This window comes from Momordica charantia (assembly GCF_013281855.1).
Source record: "Momordica charantia cultivar OHB3-1 chromosome 4 unlocalized genomic scaffold, Mcharantia_2.0 BLBB01000004.1, whole genome shotgun sequence".
NCBI classification, from domain to species: domain Eukaryota; kingdom Viridiplantae; phylum Streptophyta; class Magnoliopsida; order Cucurbitales; family Cucurbitaceae; genus Momordica; species Momordica charantia.
In genome coordinates, this window is record NW_028275162.1 from 6191203 (window position 1) to 6217511 (window position 26309).

Here is a 26309-nt window from a genome sequence, read left to right on the forward strand (position 1 = left end):
TACTAAAAACAATAAGAACATGTTGTACTCACCTTGACGTTCTCGAAGACCTCTCGCTCCAAAACATTAAAAGCACGCGAATAGGTGCAGGACCATCTAAGTAGACGAGGAATAGCATCGTCATTCAGCCTCAATGCTACTCGAGTCGACAAGGTTGATATTGTCTCGTATGCCCAAACCTGCAGTCACGTCAAGTTAGACTCTACGGTATTTCACAGGTACATAAATATATAATAAATTACATTTAAATTTCACTAACCTGAAAAGCGTATGGAAACCCATACAAGCTATACGTCTCAACATGGATCGAGTCCATAGCGACCTTCTGTTTGTACGCCTAGACCTTGTCCTTCAGAGCGTTCTTCAAGCTCCAGAGAGTCCTTTCAAAAATCATTGAACTCCAGTCATAATTACAGAAAACTTCCCACTGATCCACAATCCCAAGGAGGCTCGTGTCCATTTTCTGCTTCCTTTCCTTGCCCATCATGGCAAGCTCTATGAAGTACACTATAGCAATCTTCACAGCGTCCTCGTCATTTTCGAATGTGTGTTCTAAAAAATTTTTCTCCAACTCCGAACACTTCACACTCGCCTTGTCTTGAAAATACAGAATTCTAAGTCCCCGGTTACGAACATCCTCATCTACCCTATTCATGGTGTGTCTAAGACCGGTTATTAGGTCGAACTCCCGCTTCCCAAAAGAGACCCTATTCCCGAATAGGTTAAAGCTAATGAGGTCGTCTCTAGGTTCTTCCACCTCTCTAAGCAACAGGTGATGGAGCAACGAACCGTTAAATACAACATTCATCCCTAAAATCGGACCAAAACATGTTTGACTAAACATGTCTAACTGAGAGGGAGTTAACCTAGCCTTAAGACGAGAAGAGGTTTTCCCTACGTGAGCGAGATTTGACAGCGCGGCCGGGAACCAGTCGTCTTGGTTGATCTTAAGTGTCATATTCATGTCTCCTGTAACGAAACAAAACAATATTGCTTAGAAACGGACCGGGTTGAAGCCTGGGATGGAATCCAGAAAGTCGAAGTACAAGATATGGACTTTCTGGATTCCATCTCGGGCCTCGTCTCGGTCCATTTTGAACCGGGATGAGTCCCAAGATGGATTCCAGAAAGTCCATCTTTCTTTCTGGATTCCATCTCGGGATTCATCCCGGTTCGAAATGGACCAGGACGAGGCCCGAGATAGAATCCAGAAAGAAGAATAGACTTTCTGGAATCCATCTTGGGACTCATCCCGGTTTGAAATGGACCGGGACGAGGCCCGAGATGGAATCTAGAAAGACTTTCTGGATTCTATCTCGGGCCTCGTCCTGGTCCATTTCGAACCGAGATGAGTCCCAAGATGGATTCCAGAAGGATGGTCTTTCTGGATACCATCTCGGTCTTCATCCCGGTCTATTTCAAACCGGGATGAGGCCCGAGATGGAATCCAGAAAGTCCATCCTTCTGGAATGGACTTTCAGGGTTTCATCCCGGTCCTAAATCCACCGGGCTTAAAGCTGAGATGGAACCCTGAAAGTCAAAAATTAAAACAAAACAATGGAAGCAACAATAAATCAAACTTCATAATAACCTTGGCTACTTCAGATAGAGCCGAAGGTTGAAATCATTCACACCCACGCAAAGAACGAAGAAAAAAAAGGTAGAAAATCATTCACAATAAGATCGCGAGTTCGAAAGAAAAATTACCTCAATTAGGGAAGGGGGAAAGCTCTTATAGAGACGAAGTGAGGGAGACGAAGAAGAAACGACGGAGATGAACTTTCTGGTTGTGAGGGAGAGACCGGGATGAAGACTGGAATGGACAACGAGATAGTGAATGAGGGAGGGGAAGGACCGAGACAAGGAGGGAAAGGAGGGGAGGGCTGGGTTTGATTTCTTTTTTTAAATTGAGGGTAACTTAGTAATTTTACCAAGCAAAATCAGGGGAGGGGTCAGAAATCTGAGGTGGAGGGGTCATAAATAGGTAAAAATCAAAAGGGGGTCAAAAGTCTAAAGTAGTTATTGGAATGGGTCAAAAATCCCAATTTCCCTTAGAAATGCGAGGTAAAACTATTCATATAGTAGTTCAGAGTTGCGAAACTAAGATCATAAGGGAAGAATAGTTGAAGAAAGAGACAGAGCTAGATGCACAAAAATGAAGGAATAAGAGATTTCATTGATTAAAGTACAGAGCCAAGACTTGTATACCTTGCAGCTCTGCCCAAAAGCTTACAAAAAGAAATAAAAAAACAACAATATACCCAAAAGCTTAGCTACTCCCGAGGTGAGAAGAAAGTTCGCCTTGGGAGCCCAGAAGGTTTATATCATGAGATCCACCCTGCTGCGAAGGGACCTCCTCCTGGGTGGTGCCGACCTCGACCTGTTCTTGACTAGAGGCGCTTTCTTCCTCAAGATCGGAGTAGTCAGAGTCCAGCTCTTTGACGTACTTCTCCACCAAAGAATGGGGGCCTGGAGTGTTGTTAGGCCCAGAGGCCTATTTCTCAGCATATCTCTTCTTCAGATCGCCGAGGTCGAGCTGGAGGTGGGGCATGTCAGCAGCAATGCCCTTCATCAGGAACTTGAAGCCGACATCGCTGAAGTCTTTAGCAAACCCATCGAAGTCTGAGTGTTGCCTGAATGTTTCCTCCAACAGAGCACCATTGGTGAGACGTTCCTTCATGTCTTTGAGCTCGGTCGTAAGGCGCCCAATTGAGGCATCCTTCTACTCAAGGACTTGAGTAAGGTTGTCCTTCTCTTTTAGGAGCTGGAATTTCTCCTTCTCCAGCCCTTTGGTGATAGCATGGGCTGCTCGGAGGTGGGCCTTGTGTTTCTCACCCTCCTTCTTCATAAGCTCGGCCTTGGCATCCACCTCGGCCTTCAAGATATCCACCTCGGAACGAGCCTTCAGTAGCTCGCCCTTCATGGTGGTGGCAGCCTCTAAGGCAGCATAAGAGTTCTCCTTCTCTTTTGCTGCCAAGGCCTCCCTCCCATCCAGCTCGGCTTTGATCATAAACGCTGAATGGATTGAGGCGACGAACACCTATGAAAGTCAAAGAAAATAACCAATGGTTAAACCGAACTATAAATTGAGAAAATAAATAATAAGAGCATATACAAAAGCAAGTTTTACCTCGGCAGCGTTGTCAATTGTCCTCTGTAGCACGGACCTAGAATCACTTACAAACTTGGATGCTCTCCTAAGACAACGGTCCAAGCACGCGGCCGAGATGCGAGACACCTGGTCCTTCACCCTGGAGCTTGACGGTTCCATCCTGAACCGCATCCTTACGTCGGATGTTCCCCCCATCCGAGCTTCGGGGTCATCCACCAAATCAGCAAAGCTCGTAGGCAGGGTCCCACGAGCTCCGACCTCCGAGGAAGAGGAGGTTTTTTTCTTCTTTCTTCTCCTCCTCAAAGGAGAGTCTCCCCTCGCCTCGTTCAAGGGAGATACATTCAGTGCCTCGGACTCCTCTCTTGAGCGCTTCTCTCCGGATTGATCTCTAGTTAAGTCCAGCTCTACCACGGGGGTGGGAATTTCAGAGGATGGTTCAGCGTTACCATGGGCCTCAGTTCGTGGCACGACAGGGGTCGCAGGTTCTGTACCCACCACGGATTTAAGGGCGTGAGCACGGCCCTTGGACTTGCGCTTCACACTGCCAGTAAACCCGCACACTATCACTGCAAAACATTTAAAGCGAGATGTCAGAAATGGAAGTTGCTATATAAATTCAAAATGAGATTGAACTCGACTTACCGAGTTTGGAGTTTGGCCTTGAAGCTTCGATCTGACGAACTAAAGGGTTGTAATCCAATAGCCTCGACTCTAGGAGCAACTTGTCAGTGACCAAAGTTCCGATCTTCCGGCCCCTTGGGAAGTGATCCTTGTAGTACTTGAAGGTGTCGAAGGTGGCTTGAGTGAGCTCGAGAATTGGTTTGATTGATACTGCACAAAGCAAACGAAGGTTCGGGTTAGATGTAGAGGCAAAAAATTAAAAGGAAAGGAAGCAAAAAAGACTCCATACCTAAGTTCCCAAACCTAGTGGGAACATCAAAGAAGGTACGACCTGACTCGTCCTTTGCCAGCCATTCCCCAGAGGTAAAGAACCACTTCCCTACTCATCCTTTGATGGAGGTCGACCCCTTGACTATACCACCCGCGTCTTTCCTTGTGCACATGTAGTACCGACCAGGCTTCTTAGCAATCCTTTTGGCTTCGAAGCATCCAAGAAGCTGCTCAATGTTCAGCAGCTCGCCCTCGTCCACGTCCCGAGCTCGCAACCAGAAAAGGATGGCCAACGCAAAAATGACACCCCACCCGTTGGGGGCCACTTGAGCAGGGGCCAATCCAGTTCGGTTGAGGAACTCCTAGGTAAAAGGGTGAAGGGGAAGTCTGAGGCCGTACTCAAACATTTTTAAGTAAAGAGTGACCCATCCCTCTGGAAGATTGTCAGCTCTTTCCCCTTCCTCCGGAATCCTGAGGAGGATGTTGTTTTTAATTTTAAACCCCCTACGGAGGGGTCCGAGATAATGCTCGGGCATTTTAGAAGGGTATTCCAAACCCTGGCCCGAGGTGGAAGTGTCACTATCCTCCCCATCGTCCGAAAACCTAAAGTTCTCTATCTCTTCCAGCTCGGACTCCAACCTAAGAGCTAAGTCCTCCCCAGAATCACTTGGTTTGGGGGGCGAACTACTTATGGTCCGACCTGCACTACCTAGGCTATCGCTACTGGAAGGGGAAGACAAGAAAACTACCATATTTGAAAAGAAGATTAAAAACAAGGGAAAGTAACTGACCTACAAAGGGTTCGAGCTGGTTTCAGATCGAACGCCAGAAATTCAGGGAACGTAAGGTTTGACCTGAAGTCTCTGAACTATTTATAGCTAATCGGAAAACCCTCTGCGCCGTACATGTGTAATAAACGAGCGGCTAGAATTACCTCGAAATTTGTAACGACGAAATACTTGAGTGTTCCGACAACCTGGCAGATCGAAACGTCTTCCGCAACGGTCATATTCTTCTTACGAATTAAAAATCGCCACGTGTCCAAAATTGATTCGGATCAACTTCTCTGCTAGGTCGAGGTCGAACCTGACAGAGAGGGGGCCAATGTTTGGGGGTAAAAATACCTTGGACACGTGGAAAACGCTCACTGGTGTTCAAGGATTAAATATCCTAGGTCCACCTCGGCCCTGCCAAAGAGGTCGGGTTCACCCATCAGGAATAGGTTAAGTATACATGCCGAAGTCTGATCTGTTTGGGGTTCGATCTACTCGGAACCCGACAGGTCCGACATGAAGAAAAACATGTAACCGCCGGTCGTGTGTACTGTCGGATCTCCCACCTATAAATAGAGGGCCTCATTTCACGCTCAGGTATCGAATCTCACCTCGAACTAGATACAGAGTCCGACCTATACTGACTTGAGCGTCGGAGTGTTTACCCTCTTGTGTTCAGGTCGAGCCAGAGACCGGGTTCGAGCTTGGTTCGTGAATTATCATTGTGTAGACCCTTGCATAAACAGGTTTGACATCGACATGAAGGGTAAATCGACATTTTCATCATAGTACAAAAAGATCGATAAAATATGAAAAATATCAACAAAATATTATTAATATATATATAATATTAATATGAATTATTTTTAACTAATTTAAAAATAGGAAAATATTTATTTGTTAATTTAAATATTTTTTATGATTTTTTTTAATTTTTCTAATTTTTACATAAATATCAATCGATATTTTATCCATGTTTCTATGAAATTGAGACCACGACATTTTAGATTTTTTTTTAAATAATGTTTTTATTTAAACTTATTTTTAAAATAATGCTTCATTAAATAAAATTAAAGAAAAAATTATTTTTTTTAACTTATTTAAAAAATAATGTTTGTGAAAATTTCCCCCCACTTGATCGTCTCTTGTCATTTTCAGCAGTGGTCACGACCACAATGATGTGGCGCTATATAATACATAATAATATTTTATTTTTTCCTAATAGTCAATGTCCTGTGGCCGTATCGCTCTAGTCGAAACGACCACAAATGCGGGCCAACACATGGTAAGAGACGACCATGTCTTGATTAAAAAATATATATATACATGGTGTCAATATAGCGTCACGTCAATGTGGTCGTCTGGAGGGAAATTTTCACAAATAGAATAAGTTTCAAAAGAATATTTTTTCTTTAATTTTATTGAATGAAGCGTTAATTTAAAAATGTTTAAGTAAAAACATTATTTAAAAAAAATGCCGACATTTCCGTTTCAAACTTTTCCACAAAATGATATTATTTAAACCTTAGATTTAAAATTCTACATCATTTAGTTCTTAAAATTTTCTAAGCCCTTCCATGGTTCCCCTGCTTCTCCGAAAAGGGGGAGGGGCTTCTTCCGGATTATCGCCATATTCGAGACTTCGGAGCTTCCGTTCTGATGCTGCTTTGGAAGCCATAGCCAGAGCTGCGGAACAGAGAGTTCCCAATGTGGTGCTTTACAACTATCCCTCATTCTCTGGCGCATTCTCGGCCCTCTTCGCACACTTGTTTCATACTCGTCTTCATCTCCCTTGCCTCGTTTTGCCTTTCTCTTCCGTCGCGCCTCTCAGGTTCCATCGCTTTCTCTTAATCCTCCGCTTGTTTCACCAAGATCTCGCTGTCTCTAATGCTGCTTTAAGTGATTGGTTGTTTAACAAAGTACTCAATCATTCAGAGCTGAATATCACTTGAATTATGGACGCAGTAGTTATTATATTCAGCTTCAAACTTCTGTTATTGTTATTTTTCTATTTTACAGGATTGATGATTTATATGTTGAAGGGCTTGAGCGATGCTATTTTCTTGACTTCTTGGGTCCGAAGGGATTTGCTGCCACCATTTCACGGCGACCCACATGTGAGTAAGTTGATTTTGCACTGTAATCTCCGATCCACTTTAATTAAAAAAAAATTGTATTTTGAAGATAATTCGGGTTTATTGAGCAATCTTGATTTTGCTAATTGAATTAGGGTCCTATGTTTCGATCACCGTAAATCATCACTTCCACAGATTATCCCTACAGAATATCAGACTAAGAATACGTCAATTCATGTAAATCTCGAGAAGAGTAGCTCTGCAGCTGTGTATGAATATTTCTCCACTAGACTTGTAGATATGGAAACTCCTTGTGTAAGTGAAAATGTACTTGTAGTCATGTTTCATTAGCTCATTTGGTTGTTCCTCGAGATAAAAAAATATCTGAGAATTTTATCTGAGAATTTTGAATGTTGGCTTACTGTTTTGTTTCGCTCATCTCATGATCAGGGCTCTGTTGCAGACCTTCTAGAACCGAAAGATAGAAGTCGAGTTGAAATGGTTCTCAAGTACATTGAGGATGGGGATCTCCGAAGGTGGAGCTTACCTGGTATTAGGGCATTCAACATTGGGCTCAGTGAGTGGCGATCAAAATTGAACTGTATCACTAACCCATACATGTATGAACAGGTTTGGGCTGTTCTAAAAAATTGTAGCTCTATTTTTCTTATATCTTGATCCTAGCTAGGTTGTTTGTTTCTTTAATTAGTTATAAACTGGAATGCCAACTTATCTTCCATTAATTCTATAGGAAATTTTAAGCTTTGTTTTTAATGCCGTTTAGCACAATGCAAAACCGGTTCTGATTCAAATCTAATTTATCTCACCCTTTACCTGGAGAAGGGACATGTAATTGACCATTTACCTGTCAAAAGTTTACAGGTAGATCTGCTATAACTTATAAACTTGTTTCTATCCACAATGAAAAAACAAAAACAAACATTAAACTACTAAACAACCTCTTAAGAAACTTGAGAGTTTTTATAAATATGGACCTTTGAAGAGCTCGTCAATTTGAAAATCTTAATTCAGCTCATCGATAATAGCGCAGACAAGAACACTCTCTCTGGCAATTATGCAACGAGCAGCTCCAGCTTCCATGAATCTTCTAAATGCATAATCAAGTATCTTAGTTTAAACAAGAACATGTGAAAGGCCACTCACAATCACACGCAGGAGAAAAACAAACCATCTGAGAGAAATTGCTCTTTAAAGAGGCAAGAAGTGACAAATTTAGGAAAAATAGAACATTTTTGGATTGGTAGGTGGTATGGTAACACAGCTCTAGGGGGCAACTAATAAGAGTTTGAAGGGTGTGCATGATCAAGGAGACCTTTTAGGTAATATACTACTTAAGGTTAGGCTATTTATCAACTTCATGATTGTATTTTTGGTTGATCATTTCCACTTCATTTGTATTATAATGTCCTTTATAAATGTAGTTTTGCCTATTTATCAACTTCTGGAAGATTGCTTTTTTGTGAAGTTGACAAGCTGATATTTGTTGTTTCTTCAGGAGGTAAACATGTTCACCTTGTAGTATTTGTAGGGTGCTAGAGTTCGTGAGTACTTTAGGAGCTGATACAGATATATAGATACTCAGAAAACAGGGACAGCTAGGAACTGCAGACAAACTTAAATCACTGGAATTCTGAATATGACTGAAATAAAATAATTAATATCCAGGTGCAAGCTAAATACGGGAAATACAAAATAATCTGAACTAAAATATCAATAATTAATTTTTTGAACAAAAATTAAAGCATTTTAACCTCTGCACTTTTATATCTAGGACATCCTTTAATTTTTGAGGGATGGTTTGTCTTTTTATTTCAGGCAATGCTGCTTATGTGCATTAGTTTGACATTATATAGCAGTAGAAATATAGATCTGCTGCTATCTTCCTCTCCCTCTCTCTGCCTTCAAGTTATAGCTTTCAGCCTTTCACTTTAAAATATTTAGGTTTCTGTATTTGATATAAAATTAACTCTGAACCATACTCTTGCAGCTGCTAGAGATGAATTCTTTGGAATTAATTGCCAAGGGAAATGACTTTATTGCGTCTTGTGATAATGCTGCAAACAAATTCCTAGACAAGACTTTCAAAATTCGTCTGGGCAGGGGACTTTATGGCGAGTGCCTGGTAAGAACATGTTTTGATGTGTTTTCAACTAATTTCTTTCAAATTTTTTTTCCAGGACTCGTAAAGTATAGACCTTCTCCAACTTTGCATTTGTTTTTTTTCCAGCGAAGAACCTTTTATATACTGAACATCATTAGTTTCAAGCCTTTTGTTCAAAGTTTTTTGCTTGAACATGCTATACTTTATATCTCTAAGGATTTCAATATCCGTGCTTAGGCAGTAAGAGCAGATGGCAGTTCCAACTTGAGCGATGAAATTGGGAAGCAACTAAGTATGAGAAGTGCTGCAGCTGGTTTGAGGTAAATTGTTAATAGTTTTTTTTCTGAATATGTTCGAATGGAGTTTCTCACTGCCATTTTCTTCTGGTGTCAACTGTTAACCTATTTGGTTAGTTATGGTGAAATTTGTTTGTGGATTCAATTGACCATTGAACTTTTAGAGATTAGAGCTCGACGATGCTCCCACCACATATAAAGCTATTATTTCCTAGTTATACCAACCTGGTTGATGATTTACTATAGTTATCCTAATTGTTAGGAAACTTAATGAATAATATTCTAAGGTCAAAACTAGCTAGATGATTTTTGTCCTAGAATACATACAAACATCCAAAATCTGTGCATATTGGAATTATTAGAATCAATAATATATGAATGGAAGACGGGCCTGGATCCATATCTGTTACTTTTGCATAAATCCATAGTAATTAGGTAAAAAGTTATGGGAACAATGGTTTTGTTAAATGAGCAGAACATCAGTTCTTCAACTCTAGCCATGGCAGTTAGACTCTTCACTTTTATCTTGCAAATTGTTACTTGCTGCTTCGGTTAAAAATATTTTATGCTTTATACTTCCCATTATGTCGTCTTTGCTACAAAATTTTTTCTCAGAAAAAAAAAAAAAAAAGAAGAAGAGAAAGAAAGAAAGAAAAGAAGAGGAAGAAACCAGGATCACAATGGAAGTACAAAGGAGGGGCCTACAAAAGAAAAAGGCCTATACAGCTGAGCAAAGAAAATAAAGAAAAAGCCAACTACGAGAAATTTCTTCAAGATAATTTCAAAACTTAAGATGAAAAAGCCTAATAATTAAGAAGCATAGAAATGAATACTAAAGATTAAAAAAATTCTCAACTCTGACACAAGGTTCTTATTAGATCTAATGAAATTATTTTAAAATGCACTGTATTCCAAGAATCATACTTTTCTCCGGATTGCTCTTGGTGGCCATTGTTATGTTTTGACTGGTAGAAGAGAGAAATGAAGAAAGGGAGAGAAGAGAGTTCTCTCTCTTTTCTAAACACAGCTGTCAAATTTTTTTGGGCTTTCCGATGACTGACTGGTCATGAGGTAAGTATTACTCACATTCCAAACTTCCTCAAGACTTGTCGATATCTCTAAATACTTTCTATTCTCCCATGTCGATATCTCTAAATATTCCATAGGATATCAAACAATGTTGCTCGAAACATAAGCACCTTCTTCAACATATCCTAACAACCTCTAGAGTAGTGTAGCCAAACGTGGTATTTTGCAACATTTTTTCATAGCTTCTAATTTCTTTCTATCTTGAGATCACATGTTGTTTAGTACTTCAGGCCTATAGGAGCTGTAATATACATGCAACGAAACAATCTTAAAATGTGCTTGAGGACTACGGACGGTGCTACCGACACATCTGAGGTCTCCAAAGTGAGCATTTCTTGAACTCTTATTTCTTGGCATTGAAGTTATTGAGGTGCAGTTACTGAGTTTTTCTTTGCATTCTAAAACCTGAAGGCCTATGGTGGTGGGGGTTCGCCAAGGTCGAGTTCTTTTACGATCAGGATGGACGAGTACAATAGGTGGCGATCGTTTTGAGGTTTGTGATTCTACACCTCAAGTTTCCTCAAAATGGTGCAAATACTAGAAAAGAGCTCCGTTGGATAACAATTTTGTTTTGTTTTTTTGCTTATTTATCTACAACCTATGTTTTGTTACCTTTTTCTTAACCACAACATAAATTTTTCCCCTCTAAAGAAAACTACTTATTCTTGACTAGGATTTCAAAAGTGTTTTTAAGTTTAAATTACAAAAAAAAAAAAAAGATCTTTTATAAAGCAACATCGTTTTTCAGAGTAGAAAACTTAGACTAAAACTTGTATTTGATGAACTAACTCTAAATTAAGATAATTCAATCACTTTTTATAGTGTAAGGATTAGTGAACTAGTTATTCTTCTTCCTACTCATAGCATTGGAATAATGAAAGAAAAACAAAGGCTACACAAAAACAAATAACATCCATAATTTATTACATTCTCATTGAGTCTGCACATTCCTATTTGTGCCAATCTTCTCTATTTTCCTAATTCTCTTCATTAGTGATGTTCTTGAAATTATTGATAACACCATCCTTTTAAATGTTAAATCATCAATTTTTTTTTACTCAATGTGACATTTAGTAGAGATTTGATTGAAAAGTTTTTGATACTTCAAATGTGAAATTAAGATTTTAAAATAAATGAGATGGAAATAAAAAGTTTGGCATATACTTGAAGACTAAATCATATAGGGTACGTTTTGGTATCTTATCCAAATTCAATATTTTTCAGGTTCACCGAATCAAATGAGTTTGGTAAGTTTTTTTTTTTTTTTTTTTTTTTTTTTTTTTAATTTTTAACTGTATTTGGATAGTGTTTGGATTTTATGACTTAAAAAGAGAATTTTGAATATCATTTATATGTTTTCATATTCTGAATTTGTTATTGAATATAAGTGTTGTAATTTTTACCTTCTATTTAACTTTCACTAATTTACTACTTAATTAAGTAAAAAATAATGTAAAAAATAAAAAGAAAAACCATACTAATTTAATGAAAATCAAGCTTAATAAATGCACTAAATGGACAATTAAATAACTCTATTAAACTTACCAATTTTAACAAAAATACCGACTCTAATGCCTTTTTTACCTAAATTATATTAATTTCTTATATTATATATGTTTTGTAATTTATTTAACACATACGAAAATACGTTTTAGAACAAATTTTCAAAGAAAATCTACTATAGTGTAAATATTGAAACAAAATTTCAAAAAAAAAAAAAATATATATATATATATATATATATATTGAAACACTCCTTATAGTTTAAAATGAAGATCGAACAATGTATTCAGGTTCAAAGTGCAATTTGATGAAATTAAAAGCTACATTCAGGGTTAAATTTGATTTATCTCACTTGATATTTATACGTGGTTGTGTCATTGACATTAAATTCTGGATCCACCACTATGTACACAATATTAGTATTTAATAAGTTTAAATTTTTAGACATATCCATCGACATCAACATTTCTATGAGAAATTAAGACTTGATTATTTTATTGACATCAATATTTAACACTTTAAAACTTTATGAGTCACACAAGTCCTGGATTTGTTTTCCTTAATAATGTTAAAGAAATTTTCAAAAATATAGTCTTCACCAAACTATTTTCCAAAAATACTGTTTGAAAATAGTTGGTCGTCTTTTGATAGGGTTAGGTGGTAGTGCAGATCGTAGACACGTATAGCAAGCTTCTTTTGACTTTTTTTTTTTTCTCTCTCCCTCTAAATCTCCCAACCCATATGGCACTCCCAAGATTTTATTATTTTTTCAAAAAACGAACTTTAAATTCAATTTAACTAACAAAATCTTAAAACAATCCAATTATAAAGAAATATGAGATTTAACTAAAAAATCTAGAAACAAACTAATTAAAAAATCCATATTATTATTAAACATTTAAATTTTAAATCTAATTTTAAAAAAAATAGATAATATTGTACCTTCACTATTTGCTTACCCTTTGCCGCACGAACAACTTCGGTAAAAATTCAATTAGACTTGAATTCTAAGCTTCCACATAATATTTATTCAATATCTGTGATTAGTATTTACGGGAAGATATCATTTGACTTAATTTTTTTCAATGATAGATTTAATTTAAATTTAAGTTAAATTGATTTTTAAAATTGATTTATTTTAAGATTATGATTATGATTTTGGTTTGATTTTTTTTAAAAGAAAACATGGGAAGAAGGTGAGACATGGAAGATATTAAAAAGTAAAAATAAAAAAAATCTAGAGATGACCAACATTGCTTCGCCACCTAGCATGTGGTCCTTTGGAGAGACAACCTACTAGAATTAAAACAAAAATTTTAGTGTGGCATCAAACAAAGTACCACATTTGATGACTATTTATGGATCATTTCGACCAACTATTTTCGAATATTATTCTTAAAAAAAAGGTATATTTTTAGAATTAATTTGTAAAAAACATACTTGGAGAAAAAGTCAAAGAAGTCCATGGTTTTATGCTTATTATTCTCGAACAATATTTTTAGTAAAGCAAAAAAGAGGGAAATTTTAGAAAACTTTTTACAGATGATGGGATGGCTACAAGACACAAAGTCAAGTCATACTAAGCACCGGCAAACTCCACAAAAAGTCTACGTTCAGCCATTTTATTCCACGTTCTGGTCCAATTTTTGTCATTTTTAATATCATTTTTTCAGAAAATAATATTAATAAAAAAGAATATTTAGATTCAACCCAAAATATTTTGATTCTTAATACTTATTAACGTTGGCTTGGCGAGCGAGAGCCTGCAAAAATCCAATCATGAGATTGACAAGTTGTACGTGGGTGTGCTAAGGACTAAGGAGTAACTCTACCAGCTTTAAACTTTTAATTTTTTTATTTTTTTAAATAAAATTACGCTTAGACTTTTAATTACGTGTCTAATTAAATATAAGTCATATTTAATATCTTTTATAAAATTTATGTACCTATTAGGACAAAATCGACTTATGTGTTTTGACCATGACTTTTAATCTTATTTTTAATAGGTCTGTGATTTTTTTTAATATGATAATGATTGGTTAAAACATAAAATTAAAAGTTTAAATATCTATTGGAAATTTTTTAAACTTTATGGACGTATTAGATACAATTTAAAGTTCAGGAATTGATTACACACAATCCTAAAGGCTTCGAGACTAAATTTCAAAATTGAACGTAGACTTAAATGATAAAATTATTTGGAATGCGACAAAAAATAAATAGTAAGTTCTTTTTTTGGTTCAACAATATGTAGGGGTTACAACGAAACCACACGAGAAAATAATAGAGATTAGCAAGGGTGGGTGAGCACTTTCCAACTAAACTAGAGTTAATGTGACCATTGCCCTCAATGAGCTCTTTGGCTCCTTATTAGTAAAAAGCGATCTTATTTTTAATACTATTAAATATTTGACCATTCATAATTTTCTAAAAAATCGTTATAAGTGTTCTCTTAATTATCAAATATTTATATAGCGAAGAGTCAAGTATTTTTCAATGTTAACGAATTCAGCTAGTTAGTTACATCCACTACAATATCTCTGTAAGGAGGATAGTCACAATAATCTCGACGATGAACCTCGACTTGACTATTTTAGGTGCACATTATTTATTTGTAGTAGTTAATTGGCAAAATGTGCTTAAACATTTCCAAGTAACTACATTTATAACTAATCTAAAAACATAAAAAAAAATAAAAAAAATTCTAACATTGCTCAGTTGAATGATTCATCACACATCTATAATCAAAAAAAATGTTAAAATACAAATTTATTTTCTAGTAGCACACTAATTGATTAGCTTATAAATCAAGAATCTAATGAAGAACATCAACAACAGAGAAAAAATGAACGAATCCCGGAAGAAGAAGGAAGATTTCACAGTTGAGATTGATCTTTGCCCAGATTTGAGAAAGTGGAAGAAGCAGTGGAAGCTTTGGAAGAGAGGCTTTTGCCTGAAAACGGGGCTTGGCCTTGTAAATCGCCGCTCTGTATACTAGACGGCGGCCGCAACGATTCCATTTCCGCACTCAAGAACACGGCAGATCTCGAGAATCCTGGATATTCCAATCGTAGATTCGGCAATGGCGCTTTGAAGTTGAGCATGTCGATCACCTGTTTGATGGATGGCCGCAGAGAGAAATCAGACTGAGCGCAGGCGAGTCCGACGATCAACAGTTGCTTCATCTCTTCTCTCTTGAAGTTATGGCGCAGTTTTGGGTCGGCGGCCTCGATCACGTTCTCTCTTCGGTAATAATCCCAAACCCATTCCGATATCTTTATCAAACGCTTCTTCCCGTCCTCTCTGATTTCTCCCAGGGCTTGTTTTCCGCAGGCGATTTCCAAGCAGACGATGCCGAAGCTGTAGATGTCGGATTCTTTACTCGCTACACTGCTTTCCAGGTACTCTGGTGCGACGTAGCCTTCTGTTCCTCGTAGAATTGTGGTTATTGATTGTTTTCCATGATCGACGAGCTTGGCGAGCCCGAAATCGCCGAGCTTGGCGTTGAATTCGGCGTCTAATAGGATGTTGCTTGATTTTATGTCTCTGTGTAGAATGTATGGATCTTGTTCCTCCTGTAGATAGTGCAGTGCAGAGGCCAAACCTACTGTGATTTTGTATCTGTGATCCCATGTTAGGAGGTTGTTTTGCTGAAAGAGGTGGAAATCTAAGCTCTTGTTGGGCATGAATTTGTAGACTATGAGATATTCTTGGTGTTTGCTGCAGCACCACCCAATGAGCTCTACCAAGTTCTTGTGTCTTAATTTGCTGATTGTTTTGACTTCTGATGCAAACTCTCTTGACCCTTGATGGGGGTTGTTTGGGGTGATTCTCTTCACTGCCACATCAAGTTCCTTGTTGTTTAGAAACCCTCTGTAAACCTTTCCAAAGCCACCTTGTCCCAACACATTCTCATCACTGAACTTGTTGGTTGCTGCTAATAAGTCTTTATATGAAATCTTCCTTGGCCCTGTTTCCTTCTCAAAATCTTCCTCTTGGTCCCTTCTCATGCTCTGTCTTTGGCTGGTTCTCTTCATCCACAGCCAAAACCAAGCAAATCCGAGAATCATAGCAAATGAAAACGCCACAGCCACCAAGATGATCCCGAACCTTTTCATGTTGATTCCTTTCTTGGAATTGACTGGAGAACTAGGAGAACTAGCTGGACTGATGGTGGTGACATCTTCAACTTGTAATCTAGAGGTGAAATTCCACGAGCGAATCATATGAATCTCGGATAAGGATCCGGTTGATCCCGAGAAGCCAATTGTTACCCACTCTGGTAAATGCTCTCTCAAATCAATATTGTAAATGAAAATAGAAGAGTTCCTTGGAGGAACTTCAGAATCTCCTTCATCAAACAGGAAAACAGTCAAGTTGTGGGAGCTTGAATTGTAACTTATACAAGCTTGAACTTTCCCACCATTTTCTATGTCACTCCACCACCATGAAGTAGAGCTTGGAGATCTAACAGAGCCGACATCAACACCGATGTGATTCCCCGATGGGTCCCATTTGTTTGTATAGGTATCAAACTCAACAGCAACAAAGTTAGCTTTCGAGTTCTCTGGATCACTCTGGTTGGAATGCAAGAGACCGAAGTTACCACCTCCCGATTCAGGCAAAAGCGTCGAGCCATTTGGTGCAAGGAAGAAGGCAAAGCCGTCACCAAAGGAGTGACTTCCCTGCGAATCAATGGAGAAGGAGAATTGGGTGGTGAAGTCTGCAAGATTATTCTGGCCATTCTCCCAAAGATGGAGAGGATCTTTGTACGTGGCGCGGCCAACGCTTCCATTGAGAGGCATGTCTCTCTGGTTTATAGTAAGCTGAATGACATTGTTGGAAGAGTATGCATCTCCTTCGTAAACAATGTCGTGGCCATTCGGGTCGAAATGAAGGAGGCTGAACGTCAAGTTCTCAGAAGAAATGGTGGCTGAGATTGAAACTAAGTTGGTTATGCTCCACAAGAAGTTAGAGTAGAAGAAGATGATGAGGAAAAGGTTTGGACATGTGAGAATGGAGACCTCCATAGGGGACATGGATGAAGAGATCTAAGGCAGCCATGGAGGAGAAGACTCGAATTTATACAATATTGATGGTCTTCGAGTGGCCTCTCTCTCTCTCTCTCTCTCTCTCTCTTCTCCTCCCTCCAGCAGGGCAACTCGATGGAGCTCTTGAATTTGCCCAAATTTTCCAAGCCGAAAGGGACCCTTGGGAATCTTCCTGTTGAATCACAGTCGACGTGTAATAAAAGTCTACATGTAAATAAATTCTCAGAAAGTTTTTTCTTTTACCTGCCACATCTTTTCAAGGGAGAAATAGTCGGTTTATATCAAACCATGAACTAATAACTTCATCAATTAAAACTCTAAACTTAGTTTTAGTGACTTAACTTTGTCTTTGGTTCTTCACCAAAAAAAACTGTCTTTGGTTCAGTTTTGTTACAGGGAAGTTAGTGAAATTGCGTTGTGCATGTGTGGATTCTAGCCTTTTATATTTTAGTTAGAAGAGAAGGAAAAAATGGTCAATTGCTCGTTGTTTTGGCCTGTTTATCTCTGTAAATTATTATAAAATATCGTGGAAAAGTCTCATAAAAGTAATGAAACAATTCAAGAAATTAAATCTCATAAGTGAAAAAAGTTTTTTCAGGTAAGGTATAACTTTTGTGGTGACCTTATGAATAGACAAAGCCCGTGTCGTTGTTGGAAATCCTTCTACTGGCAACAATAGGAATAAAACATCATAGTTGGAGGAGTAATGAGATCTCCCAGCGCAGTTAAACTCCAACTCACTACTTTCATCGTGACGTTCTCTCGATAACGTTCTCAGCCAGCAACCTTGTTCTTCCTCTTTTTGAATTTAACTTCTCAGTGTTCACGTAGGCTAAATCTCGTACATTAGTGCGAATGCGTAACGATGGAGAGTAGTAGAAATATGTTTATGCAAAAAATGTGACAGGGTATGACCTGGTCAACAGGGAAGAGCTCGACCTACTCCAGCATGAGTTGCATAAACATTTGGCGCCGTCATTCGGACTCAAAACTGACTTGAGCGTCGGAGTGTTTGTTCCCTTGTGCAGGTATTTCCTCGCCAAGTGGCCTTTCAGCTCATTCCAGACACCAGCTCATCCCAGTCAGCCGACCTTGACCCTTTGAGCTGGTCATCCCTTTCCAAGGATACCCAAGCTCTTCCCTCGGTCATACCTGAAGCAGGTCATGGTCTTCCCGCAGTCATACCTGAAAAGCAGGTCATGCTCTCCCGACGGTCATACTTGGAGTAGGTCGAGCTCTTCCCTGTGGCCGACCTTGACCCGGTCATACCCCGTCACATTTTTTGCATAAACAAAATATGTAATGGTTGAGGCACTAGTGTAGTTGTACTTGGCGCTAATGTATGTGTTGGGAGAATTTACTCGAGGCGATGATAGTAGTGGAAATATGTATGGTGGAGACACTAGTGTAGTTGTACTTGGCGCTAGCGTATGTGTTGGGAGAATTTACTCGAGGCGATGAGTATATCATACAGTTTGTAAAGTTGCATATGTTTTTGTTGACCTTTTAGATTTTGGTTGAAAATGTGGTGAATGGATTATCATTTAAGTTACGAGGTACTATGAAAATTTCAAAAGCATTTTTAATGGATTAAAATCACCTTTCGACGATTTTAAAAGTCATTTCAAACTCATGATTAACTAATAATTTACTAATTGTAAGGACTACAATTACTAAAGTAGGGAGCTTAAAACAAATGTAAAATTATTCCAACGAACTAAATAATAAATAGTAACTTATTTTGCTCTAATAGGTTTCTAAATTTAAAGGTTAATTAATAAATAGTAACTTATTTTGCTCTAATAGGTTTCTAAATTTAAAGGTTAATTAGTGTTTCAAACCTAATATTTTAGCATGTCATAATGCTTACAAATAAATGAGGTGATTTCTAAGATAACACGCATTTGGTAGGTTGGAAAGGGATGAGTCATCTTAATGACTTCGTTTGAAGATTAAACGTTGAAAAGAAAAGGAAACAACTTGACACTTCGTAAAGGTCGAGCTGAGATATATAAGGTTGGTTGTCCGGAACTTCGTAAAGGCCGACCAGGCTAACGAAGAGCCTAGTAAGCTAACCCTCGTAAGGGACAAATCTAGGATCATTGCATCATAACTGTCTTGCCTCGTTATTCGAGTACGCAAAACTATTTCACACAAAGTATTAGACCGGATAGAGCAGATACTTTTCCTAGTTTTCTCTGTACGTACACAAAGTTGTTCATTTCGTGATCAAGCAATCTTGATACTTTCATACTACCATAGTTAGAAAAATTGAGGGAAAAAAAATCAACATTATAAATATAAATTTTAATAACAAGAAATTATAATTTGTTTAGAAAGTGTGAAGTGTTTATTTATTAATTTAAACTTTTTGAGTTCAGTGTATGTATATGTATATATATATTTCTAATTGTTTACCCATATTTTAATCCACATTTTCATAAAATTTAAGATATCAACATTTTAATTGACATTGATATTAATTTAAGAAATCAACATTTTAATAATCGACATTAATTTACTTTCCATGGTTATACCATCTTATTGAATATATTACAACATTCTACGAAGTTTTAGGAGAAATAAACGAGAAAGGGTTTCTAGAAGAAAGCGATACGTAGTACCTTCCTATCTCCTAAGTCGAACAAATTTATTTCCATACTTAGAAATTCGTAGATCTTTCCTTTAAACTCTTACAATATTATCCACTTAAAATAATACATTATTTATTTTCCTTTAATATTTTATGGTCCAAGTACTTGAATTAAATGCTCGTATATTTGAGTCAATTAAGTTTACAGTAATATATTAGTTTAAGTTTTTATAATAATTTAACATAGTACGAAAGTATAAGCTCAACCCACTCATTATAATACGACATAATTTAATTTGTAAAATTACACTTCTATTTTATTGGTGGTGTTTAACTGTGTTTTACATTACGAATAATGCGATTTGAATATTTTATTTTTATCTTGTTTAGACAGACGAGAAGGATTTGAAATTTTTCAAAACAAAAAAGATAAAAAAAAGATGGATTTGACATAAATATACATTAAGTATCTTTGATTTTTTTTTTATGTCGGCTTTTTAATCTTGATTTGAATGATTAAATAAGTGTATATATATATATATATTATGATAATGTGACATTCGGAATGTAGTGGTAGGACCCAAACATGAAAAACTTTAAGTTGAAAAGCTACTCAGTTCAGACATGATCTGATATATATGTATATGTATTAGCAATATGATATATATGTATATGTATTGAGTATAGTTCAACTAGTTAAGATATTATACTTTTATTTGGAAATAAATTGTTAGTGTAGACAATAAATGTTAAAGATTTCACATTGAAAAGATAAGTAACATAACAAAGATTTATAATAGATACGAACTACTCCTCTTATTGTCAATTTGATTTTAAGATGTAACCTCAGGAATATTAATTCTTTTTTTGGAAACGTTTCTCAAAATTTAGAAACGAAAAATGAGCTTGGTTATTAAATATGTTCTAAAAAAATGAGAAACGAGAAACAAGAAACGGAAACATTACCAAACGAGATCTAAGAAACCTAACAAAGACCTATAATTATTACTCAAAAGACACTTGTTGTCCGACTATTTGTGCTATATTCATATTTATTTATATAGCAATAATTAATAATGAGTTAAATTATCTATATTTACACTTTCAAATATACCCTTTTAGTAAATATTAGGAAAAAGAAAGGTATAATTAATGTTCACAATTTATTTCTTTGAAAGAGAGAGGGAACTTCACAATCACCACAGAGAAGACTATAAGGTTGGTTGGTGGAGCTGTATTTAAAACATTTTTTTACTCGCAATACTTTTATCAGCATAATTTTAATAAAATTACTTTTAAATAAACTATTTTAAAAATTTGTTAGGCACTAATATACCTCTCGCAAAAAAAAAAATATATATATATATATATAAACAATATTTTAGAAGTAGTTTCTCAGGTACAATAAAGGTTAAGAACAAAACTGACAGAAAATATGTCAGGACCTAGACCTAACTATATTGTAAAATAACAAAATTATGATCAACGTATTTTAAAAGAACAACTAAAATAGTAATTTCAAGTACACAATGACCAACAAAAATCCCGAGCTAGGCACACGGGCAGTGTGATATTGGTTCCACAAGGCATAGAAATGAGAAATCCTGGGTAGAAGGGTAGCGTGTGACATAAATTTCAATAGAAGGTCTATATAATATATGATATTTTCTGGCCACAGCTGGCCTTGTGGGTCATATATATGGGAGGACCATATAGCCCAAAAAATAATTAAAAAAAAAAAAAAAAAACTTAGCTGTGAACAATACACAATATATAGAAATTATAGCTAATTTCCAGCATGCCCCTTTTGAATGCCCACATTATGACATTTTGATTTGGATGGGCTATAATAATAATAATAATGCATCCTTTCAATAAAACTTTCTTGTGCCAAAATCAGTCAATTCTTTCATGATATGGTTTGATTTTGTATTTAATGGTTTCTGTCTTGTAAAATTGGTGACTGACCATTGTCTTGGTTGGTGTTCTTCATCATTCAACTCACTTTTTTATTTGTTTAAATACTATTTTAGACCAATTTTTTTTTCTTTTACTTTCTTTCATTTTCATTATATATTTTTAAATTTGGTTCATTTTACCTTCAAAACATCCCTTTTAATCTATTTACTTTTAAAAAAGATTATTTTAATCCATATTTATGCAAATTTTTAACCCAAACTTTATATACAAGGAAAATTCTCCAAAATTCTTTGTTGGAGAGATAAAACATGCATATAAATTAAGGAAATACAAAATTAATCAACAGTAGCATTGTTTCCTTACAATTTTGTTCCTTCTCAAGGTTTCATAAACAATTGTTTCTCAGGATATGATAGATTACCAACCTGTGAGTGCAGCACTTCAATCACATGACTCAACGAACACCACCACTTAAGTAATCGTACAGAGAAAAGGAAGAGAATTTTGAGGGAAGATTTTTCTATGTTTCAAAACTGAAAAGAGTCACATATTTATAGACTATTTGTGGCCATTCAAATAGTCACATATTTTCATATAAAGTTATGTGTCTTGATAAAAAGACATATCATTTCATATAAGGTTGTGTCGTTTACAAAAAGACATATCATTTCTTCATAGTTTCTTCATTTTTAATAAAAATAATTTTATTCATAAAATCCAACCTTCGTTAATGCAAATTTATGGTTATATTCCAAGAAAGTTAGTGAGTAAAGTGCCAGATTGAAATAAATGAGATAAAAATGAAACTGAAGTTACTAAAATGATCATTTTTTTCTTTCATATTAAAGGTGTGTAGGTAGGTACATGATATCAACATGGTAGGAATAATAAGAAGTTTATGATAAATAATTGTGACACGGGAACAAAAAGAAAAAAGTTCAATTTTTTTTTAAAATTAATTCTTGGAATTTTCGTACCTATTATATGTTTAGGTCCTAGACATTAAGATATTTTATTTTGGTGACTAAATTTTATCATATGTTTAGTTTTGATCTCTCAACTGCTAAGGACATCGGTATAATTCCTACGACTTTGCTTTTTATTTCACCCAAAAGATCTCATATCAATATAGATAATTATCCTTCCCTAACCAACGTAGGACTTTATTTACCTTCACCTTCACCTTACAAATCCAAGTACTTCTAGATTTTATATTCGTCTCATTGGAAGTTTAAATCAAATAAGATTTATTCAGAAACTCAATACTTGGCTTATTATACGTGATTTAAAATAACTTTTTATCTCATTAGACGTTCAAAAATCAAATAAAAATTATTCAGAAACTCGATACTTTGACCTATCATATGTGACTTAAAATACTTTTTGTGATCTTTGATTCTATAGTTTAAAATATTATTTTTAAGAAAAAGTTCTTAAAATTAAATAAACCCTTATTTAAATATTTTTTTTTATTTAAAAGTACTTGCACTAATAATTTGTTCATTTCGTAGATTGCAATAGTACTCTCAAAGTTTTGTAGTATAGCATATTATTGGAATGATGATGTTCATGAAAATGTTATATCACCTTTTTCATTTTGCAAATATTAAAGAAAAATGTAACGTTGTGTTGCTTGTTTCTGTTTCTTCTATTTTTAATAAAGAAAAATGAATTGTATAGTCCAAATATCAATGAATTCAAGTACGATAAAACAATCTTTTTATTTATGATTTGGAATAAATTGGAAATGAGAACGAGAAATAAGAAACTTGTTTTGCTTGTTTCCAAAATTTTTATACAATTTTGAGAACATCTCTAAAAAAATGTGAAACAAAAAATATAGTTAGTTGCAATATGCTTAAATTTCTTAAGAAATTTTGAAACGAGAAACAAAAAACGGAAACGTTACCAAACGAACCTTAATATATTCCAAAAACTTGAATATTACCGTGTTAATTTTAATATTTGTTTATTGAAACGACTATTGCCTTAATTTATCACCATTTCTTTTGATGTATAGGTAAAGAACATTAATGCATTTGGTGCCACAAAACACATAAGAATTACGAATTCCTAAGGTAGGTTGCCTTCATGAGATTTTAACTCATTCTCTCTTAATTAACCCGAGCTAATTTGGACCAATGAGGCACCCGTGATAATTTTATAGAGAGAGATTTAGTTAGAAATTTAGAAAGAAATCTACAATAGAGATAACATGAGAAATTAATGGCTAATTCGAAATACAAACTGAGTAAATAAGAGAAATTAATGATAGAAAGTAGATGTAAAAAGTAATTAATTAGTGAGAGAGATTAATGTTTGTATAAAAAGAGATGTTTACTGAAGTTAGTATAAGAGATATAATATTCTATTTCACCAAAAATAAAGAAAGAGAATGTAATTTGTAGAAGGATATTAATAAGAGAAATGATGTGTAATAAGAAATGGTTAGAGAAATTATATGTGGAAAGAGATTTTCTTCTATTTTTATTTTTATTTTTAATATAATAACATGGCGGATAGAATTAGAATTCAATCTTTTGATTAGAGATAGATATCTTAACCCGTTGAACTAAACTCTTGTTGGTGTGTAAAAGAAAAATGAGCGGGGAATATTAAGTTACTGAAAGATTATGTGTGAGAGATACAAAGAAATTAGCGAAACAAAATTTTGTATAAAAGACAGTGAATCATGAAAGAAGGTATTTATTCGTGTAGGGACGGCAACAGCGTGGCGAGGACAAGATAAGACAATTTGGAGAATTGGAGTTAGAGTGGAAATTCTTCTTAAAAATTGTTTTTTTTTTTGGGTATGTAGATGAGATGTGTGTAATTTTGGATGACCACGTTTATTTCGTAAGAAAATATATAATCATGTTCGGAAATATCTGAATAGCCATGTTTGTTTTGCACTATTTATTCATAGGAATGTTTAAATTTATATAATGTTCTAAAAACACCCTTACGAATATTCATATAATTTATACATTAATCTAATATAATTTGAATTTATCTAATATATATTTTTTAAATTAATTTAATATTTTGGTTTTTTATATTAATGGTATATGTTAATTTTTTATGATATTAGGTAGAATTCGTATTAATGTAAGACTTTTTAAAAAGTAATTAATATTGAATATAATTTTAAACTTTAATATCTTCCAAAATATACAATTATATAATTAATGTTATAGGAGGTGAAATTCATTTATTATATTATCAAATTATATTCTTTAAGAAGAAAAAAATATCTTTAAAATGATGTATTTAAGCTAATAGATATTATTCATAATAATTCCTTCCAAATATTAAAATCAAATATTAAAAATAAATAAAGATATTATATAATTTAATTGAAGTTTATTTTACATGTACATGTAATATAGAAATATACTTAATTGTATTAAATTATTTATTAATTAGTGAAAAGAAATTTTATAAAAGAAAATATATGAAAAATAATGAAGCGACAAAAATGTTAATATAAGATGTCTTTGACATGGAACTCATGTTTCAAAAGGGCATCCAAAACAACTCGAATGTTTTAAGATACCCGGGACATCTTACATTCCCAGAAAACAAATGTGAAAATCGTCTCATAGAAATTTTGGATTCCCACAAGGAGGAAAATCTATGTTTGGTAATTTTTAAATAAAAAGTATTTATTTATTTAAAAATATAAAATATTATTATGATTATTATTATTTTGCAAATGTATTAAAATATCTGGTAATTATGCTTTAAACAAGTAGTTTTTAAAAATATTTAATATATTTTATTAATAATTTAATTAGAACAAAGTTAGAGAGAAGTTATACAATTAGCCCAAAAATATTAAGAATTGCAAGCCAGAGAGGCGCTAGTAACATAAGTATTACAATAGGCCCAAAATAAACCAAAGTATTTATAAAAAATATTTCAATTAATAATTATGCTCAAGTTCTTTATAAATCTTATTATTAGTATTTATATATTCGTATGGGTGACAAACGAATATTTATAATAGATACTGATTAATTCTTCGTATGGGTGACAAACGAATATTTATAATAGATACTGATTAATTCTTAGTATTGATATCGAACTCTCCAATTTATAGATATATCACAACATATTGACAAATATTTTAATCTCTATGAGAACGTAATCATAGGGAAATCGAGGTTTTTATCCATTTTCTTAATATAATTCAAACTTTTGACCCTTTTTTTAAAATCTCTTATTTATGACCCTAACTTTTAATTTTTGACCTATTTTAATTTTTTTATTTTATAAAATTATCAAAATATCTTCATTACTCACCATCTTTATTCCCTCCATCAATATCTTCACAAATTTCTTTGATTTGAATCTAATATTGAAAAAAACCGAAAAAATCTCAACAGTAATCAATTACAGACCTAAAAAATCTAATTTTTAAACTTTAAAAATCAATTAAATGGAATATTAAATAGTTAATGGTTTAATATGGAAAATCGAATTTAAGATAGTCCAGATTTCGGATAAAATATTGTATTTAATGCCTAAGATTTAATTGAAAGTCCAACAATAAATGCAAAGAAAAAGGAAGAAAAGGGAAGGAATTGCGTGAATCCGGACCCAAGATACACACCATTCCTGTGTATGAACGCTAATAATCCACCGGAATTTAGCCACGGGAGGATTTACGTAGATTTTGTTTACTTTTGTTTTGTGGATTGTTCTGGGTTCTCAATTTGATAATTGATTCTTAAATTAAAATATTTTTTGTTCCTATTAGATTCAAATTAAAAAGAATTTGTGAGTCTCAAATTATAATGAAAGGGGTCACAAATTAAGTTTGGTTAGAAAGCGGTAAAAAATCTGACCAAATAAATTATAGAATGAGGTTAGATACTCCAA

At 34.6% G+C, this 26309-nt stretch overlaps 2 protein-coding genes across 6 annotated transcripts; one reads left to right on the forward strand and one right to left on the reverse strand.

Annotated features, from left to right (window-relative positions):
• Window positions 1-6310: 6310 nt before the first annotated feature.
• LOC111008108 (heat shock protein) lies at window positions 6311-17253 on the forward strand. 5 transcript variants are annotated; one of them, XR_015790279.1, is made up of 11 exons: window positions 6311-6607; window positions 6796-6897; window positions 7007-7166; window positions 7302-7481; window positions 8860-8994; window positions 9211-9293; window positions 10589-10682; window positions 10770-10851; window positions 14700-15109; window positions 15195-15270; window positions 15416-17253. XR_015790279.1 is itself a non-coding variant. In XM_022280691.2 (8 exons), exons 1-8 carry the CDS (start codon window positions 6354-6356, stop codon window positions 10848-10850), a joined length of 1089 nt encoding a protein of 362 aa, XP_022136383.1. In that variant the 5' UTR covers window positions 6312-6353; the 3' UTR covers window positions 10851-11284. The 5 variants fall into 5 exon arrangements, 1 of the variants encoding a protein (XP_022136383.1); XR_015790278.1 differs by having other exon boundaries at window positions 15195-15262; XR_015790281.1 differs by having other exon boundaries at window positions 6350-6607; window positions 6796-6893; window positions 7047-7166; window positions 15195-15262.
• Window positions 14738-16900, reverse strand: LOC111008477 (L-type lectin-domain containing receptor kinase IX.1). The gene has a single exon (XM_022281205.2). It carries the CDS (start codon window positions 16898-16900, stop codon window positions 14738-14740), a length of 2163 nt encoding a protein of 720 aa, XP_022136897.1.
• Window positions 17254-26309: the final 9056 nt, after the last annotated feature.

What these genes read in the sequence shown, in the direction of transcription:
- LOC111008477 (XM_022281205.2), bottom strand. Translation starts at nt 16,900, where the DNA reads ATGTCCCCTATGGAGGTCTCCATTCTCACATGTCCAAACCTTTTCCTC.
- LOC111008108 (XM_022280691.2), top strand. Translation starts at nt 6,354, where the DNA reads ATGGTTCCCCTGCTTCTCCGAAAAGGGGGAGGGGCTTCTTCCGGATTA. An exon ending in TCTTCCGTCGCGCCTCTCAG is followed by an intron (nt 6,608 to 6,795) that starts GTTCCATCGCTT and finishes TCTATTTTACAG; the next exon opens with GATTGATGATTTATATGTTG. An exon ending in AGTGCTGCAGCTGGTTTGAG is followed by an intron (nt 9,294 to 10,588) that starts GTAAATTGTTAA and finishes TTAGTACTTCAG; the next exon opens with GCCTATAGGAGCTGTAATAT.